At 40.0% G+C, this 5812-nt stretch overlaps 1 protein-coding gene across 1 annotated transcript; it reads left to right on the forward strand.

Annotated features, from left to right (window-relative positions):
- The first annotated feature begins 1714 nt into the window (after nt 1-1714).
- On the forward strand, nt 1715-2083 carry LOC149812230 (calmodulin-binding protein 25-like). Its single transcript, XM_089993010.1, has one exon. It carries the CDS (start codon nt 1715-1717, stop codon nt 2081-2083), a length of 369 nt encoding a protein of 122 aa, XP_089849136.1.
- The last annotated feature ends 3729 nt before the right edge of the window (nt 2084-5812 follow it).

Genomic DNA, 5812 nt, shown 5'->3' on the forward strand with positions numbered 1-5812 from the left:
ATTAGCATAAAGTTTATCCTATTTTGAAAATTTATCAAAGAAAGTTTAAGTTTTTGGGATTAGAAACTGTTATTTATACATACATCCGAGACATAGGAGTTGAGGGTGGAGATTACGATACAATTTCTAGTCTTTATCATTTCTTGTTATTTCTTTACTTGTTTACTTGTTTATGTAATAAAGTTTTCAGTTATTTTAGTTTTTTTATTCAATTTCAGTTATTTTTAGTTAGTTTTTAGGGAAGTCGTTTTTGGCAGAATCAAAAGATCGCAAAAACAAATTATATGCTAGATATTATCGTGTTGAATGGTAGTTTTTTAAACATGGTAATGTGTGAGAGAGAAACCCTAGATTATATGGGCACCACCCGTAGAATGCCGTATCCATACCGTAAAACTACCAAAGATTGAGGTGGTCGTCCTGTTGCAGGGGACAAGACATAACGAATTTGACATGGTTGTACTTACTCTTCGTTTCACATATTGGTTTGATTTGTGATCGGTGATTTCTCATCACCTTTTTATAGGGCTGTCAACGGGTCCACTTTGTACCATGTGCCCGACCTGATCCGAACCCCATTTTCCAGGTATGGGCAAGGAAAGTGCTGACCTGAATAATATTTGGGTCGACCCGAACCCAATCTGAGAATATATGGGCCGGGTTTGGGTAATGATTTTTTGCCGGGTACCCACCTCAGTATTATATATATATATATGTGTATTTTTAATGAAAATAAAATTTTAAAATATGTGGGTCCGGATATGGCATTCTATTTTCATGACCCAATAGAACCCAAACCCGGTTAATACTTATATGGGTAGGTCCTGATCAACCCTAACCCGACCTGCAGTTGACAGCCCTATCTTTTTACTCCATTAATATCATACTAGAGCATCCGTCCATGTGTGCCCCACAAGAAAACTTAAATGACAAAAAAATCGCCATCAAATACTATTTATCAAGATTTAGACATTAAGATTCTCACCGTTTCTTAGTGTGTGTGAGAGAGAGAGGGGTTCTCAGTTCAAAAATTATAATATGCCGTGGAAGTGTCATTTTTTTTTCAAACTACATAGAAATGGGGCAAACTATTTTTTAATTACACAGTCAAAATACACGAAGAAGAATACCATTTTTAAAAACATAATGAAGCATTTAATTTTTTGCACCAAACACTACAAGAAAAATCCTAATTAGCGATGACAATTTGCAACAGATTTTTTCCGTCACAAATTAGTGACGGATTAGCGAGAGAAAACTATTTGTCGCTAACATTCGAAATATTTACGAAATTAGCGACATAAATATTTCTCACGCTAAATCCGTCGCTAATTAGCGATGGATTAACGACAACATTTTTTGTTGCCAAAACACTACAAAAAAATTCTAATTAGTGAGGGAATTTTTCCGTCCCTAATCCGTCGCTAATTAGGGATGGATTAGGGATGAAAAAATTCTCTCGCTACTTCCGTCGCTAATTTTCGATTTAAACCGTCCCACCTGAGGAGCAAAATTTTTTCTTCTCCCGTTCAAAATTTTTTCTCCCTCTGTTTTTCCCTCCCCCCGTTCGAACTCTGAATTGCGGTCTACTTATCAGGAAGGAAGCATAGGTGCATTGGTTCTCCAATCGCTAATTTAACTAAATTTCGAGATTTTTTTGGAACTCTGGCCGTGAAGTTTTTGACGGGAAAGGAAAGGAAGAGAGAAGAAACCAATGGCGTCCCAAAACTGCTCAAGCCTCGACACGTGGGCCTTCCGACCTTCGTTGACCGTCGATTTCTGGTTCTCGAAGGCATTCATGAGCCGTGAGACCGACACCTTCACTCGGGCGCTCCAGCTTGAAATATGCAACTTCGACTCCCTCGCCTCCCTTCCCAAGCCGAACGCCCTCACCACCACGAGTGCCACCAGCTCCGAGACGGACGACCCCCTCCTCCCTCCCGCCCGTCGGACCACCGTCGCCCCTCTGCCCATCGGACGAATCTCCAAGAGGAAGTACCGAGCGTCGAAGAAGACGCCGACGATGTTCATCAACGCCGACCGCGCCAATTTTCGCCAGATGGTCCTCTGGTCGTCGACATAGAGCTTGTCGGTCTCCTTCTAGGGGGAGTCGTTCTCCCTCCCGATCGGCCAACGGGAGAGGCCGCTTGCGGCTGCCAGCGTTCCTTCTCCCGCCATGACTGGCTCGCTGCGGAAGAGCGTCCCGACACCGGAACGCGCCAGTTTTGTGCAAAAAAAATTGCTTCCTGCCGGAGAACGCACCGACAGAGAGAAAAATTTTTAATTTTTTTTTTAAATTTAACGACGGATATTATCCATTGCTAATTTAAAATAGCGAAGGACTCGTGATGGATCATGTTCGTTGCTAATCCGTCGCAAATTAGCGACAAAAGTAACGGCGGATAAGTTCTGGCACTACTTAGCGTCGAAAAATTCACGATGAAAGTTATCCGTTACTAATCCGACGTTAAACTGTTTAGCGACATATTAGCATCAGATTAGCGACGAATTTAGGTTGTCGCTAATCCACAGGTTTCTTGTAGTGAAATTCCCTCATTCCTACTTTTATAATATTTAGGATTAGGATATGATTCTTTCTTTGAAAAAAACAAGTATTATACACTACATTATTTGAATTTGAACTTCATGGGGACCTACTTTTTTAACCCTATTCAGTTAACCTCCATAAGTGCAGGCTGATGACCCTCCAAATTTCACTTGTAGACAATGAGGAATCAGTGTTAGTGAGTTTTGTTATTCCCTTTTGAGTAGAGGACAAAGGAGATGAGAGAACAAAATGACATGCATCATGCTAGTGACAACAGTGGATTTGGCTCCCCAACAACCAACTAATGCCTAAAACACCCCACATTGCCCTCAATCAAAGCGTTTGTGTCACGTCAATATGCTTTGGACAAATCTCATTTGGGCCCTCCCAAACCAATGAAAGGATAGCCTCGTTCATTGTATATATTCTCTTCTTTGTTTACTGTAATGGGTGCTTTACATCTCACTTCCTCTAAAGATCCAACACACCAACATTTTAGATGGCTTTGTATAATTGAAAAAAAGGGTTGTCCACTATCCTTTTTTTTTATCCTTTCAAATGGCCATGTATGTGTGTCTCATTCTCCTCACAGTTTCATAAATGAGAAGGGCAAAATATTGTTTGAGTACCTACAGCTAGGGGCGTCAACGGGTCAGGTTAACCCAAACCCGACCTATACTAAACCCAATAGTCTGGACTCGAAGGTCTGATTAATACATGGATATAGGTATAGTTTGTAAATTTTTATACCCGACCCGAGTTCTGATTAAAACCCACAAATTTTCAATGTAAAAATGATAAAAAATATTATTTTATCAGCTATGGCCGGAGTATGGTTCATGTAGTTCTTGTCGGGTTCGAGTATAGTTTCTCTTATGGTGAGTCCGATTAGACCGAGTCTGAAACCCGATACCATACCCGAAAATTGGGGTCAAGTCTGGTTTCACCCAATGTTCGAACCAAACCCGAGCGTTTGACACCCCTACCTACAGGTCTGCTTTTGGCTGGTAGATGAAGAGCACTATGCTGGCTGCAGAGTTGGTCTACTCCCACCTAAGCGCACCAAATTCGTGCATGCATGCGCACGTGGATGTGCGTCTCCATGTGCATGTGCATGTACAGTACTGGACAATATAATACCTTGCACCATCCGTCTTTATGCTGGACAGGGACCTGCACCTTAATTGAGTCAGGAACACTAAGGCAAATTCCTAGACCAATTACCATATCAGTACAAGCATGACAGCCAGCATGATGTGGGTCCCGTTTGGAGGGAGCATGCATGTGAAGGGCCATTCCCATTGGCCCAGGAACAATTTTTTTGGGTGATTTTTTTTATGTAGATCCCCCATTTCACTTGAAATTCCATATCAGGTACCACCTTTTCTGAAATTCTTGGCATAGTCCTAAGTTTTCTGCCAATAGTCAACTAAGGGCCTTCAGTTAGCCTCCCTCACACACAAGGGTGGAAAACATTTTAGAGTGTTGTAAAATTTCTCATTTTTTTACTCTTATATTAACTAAAATTACATTTATTGTGGCTTGCAACAATGTTGTCAGTATCGGTGCGCACATATGAGTATGGATAGGGTGCAATATGATTGCACAAAAATTGTGCATTAAGCACCTGATAGCCCTCCATCAGATCTTGGGCCTCGCACCTGACAGGCCCTGTCCCTAAGATGAAGGGTGATCAAGTGCTTAATGCACAAATATTTGTGCAATCATGTTGCACCTAATTTTTTTCACTTTTTCATCATTTTCATCATATGAAAAAGTGAAAAAATATGGTGGTTTGAGATACAACATTCAATTGCCATAAAACATGCATAAATTCACGTGCAAGAAATGATGTTGAAAATTGTTTTTTAATCACTTTGATTCACACGTTGAACCCTTGGTTTTTCATTGCCAATACAACAACAACTACGCCTTCATACCAAAACAATTGGGGTCAGCGATATAAACCAAAAAAGAAAATCATTTCGGGTCTTCCACATGAATCCTTCTCCTCCAATCATTTCTATCCAATGTCATGTCCTCGGTGAGGTTCAAAGCATTCATATCATTTCCTATCACCTCCATCCATGTCTTCCTAGGCCTACCCCGACATCTTTTAACTAATATATTTTCTCATTTCTCCATCCTTCTAACTGGAGCATCATTAGATCTTCGCCGAATATGTCCAAACCACCGTAAACGATTCTCTCTTATCTTATTTTCAATGGGTGCAACGCCTACCTTCTTACGTATCTCCTCGTTCCGAATCTTATCTTTTATTGTATTTCCACACATCCATCTCAGCATACGCATTTCAGCTACACTCATTTTTTGAATATGATATCTCTTGGCAGCCCAACATTCCGTACCATATAGTAAAGCGGGCCTAATCGTCGTCCTATAAAACTTTTTCTTCAACCGCAATGGCATTCTACGATCGCACAACACTTCAGTTGCACTCTTTCATTTCATCCACCCAACCTTTATCATATGATTTACATCTCCATCAATTTCTCCATACTTTTGAATTATAGATCCCAAATATTTGAAACAATCATCCACCAGTATTTTTTGCTCACCAAGCTTCACTACACTCCCATCAGTACTTCGTTGCTTACTAAACCGACATTTCATGTATTATGTCTTACTCTTACTCAATTTAAAACCTCTTGCTTTCAATGTTTGTCTCCATAATTCTAACTTAGCATTAACCCCATCTCTAGACTCATCAATCAAAACAATATCATTAGCAAAACAACATATACTACGGCACATTTTCTTGAATTGATCTCGTAAGCTCATCCATCACTATAACAAATAGAAAAGGGCTTAAAGCAGATCCTTGATGTAACCCAACCGTTATAGGAAAATTGGTTGTCACCCCTCCACAAGTGCGGACATTGGTTACTACTCCTTCATACATATCTTTAATTATACTAATGTACTTGAAAGAAACACCTTTCTTCATCATTGTCCACCAAAGAGCGTTCCTAGGTACTCTATCATATGCCTTCTCCAAATCAATAAAAACCATATGCAAATCTTTGTTCCTCTCTCTATTTCTCTCAATAAGTTCTCTAAGAAGATATATAGCTTCTATAGTTGATCTTACAGGCATAAAACCAAATTGATTCTTCGATATCATGACAACCTTCCTCAACCTAAACTCAATCACCCTCTCCCAAAGTTTCATAGTATGACTCATGAGTTTTATACCACAATAGTTTGTGCAATCTTGTATATCACCCTTATTCTTATATAGAG

This window comes from Nuphar pumila, chromosome 17 (assembly GCF_984573655.1).
Source record: "Nuphar pumila chromosome 17, dmNupPumi1.hap1.1, whole genome shotgun sequence".
NCBI lineage: Eukaryota > Viridiplantae > Streptophyta > Magnoliopsida > Nymphaeales > Nymphaeaceae > Nuphar > Nuphar pumila.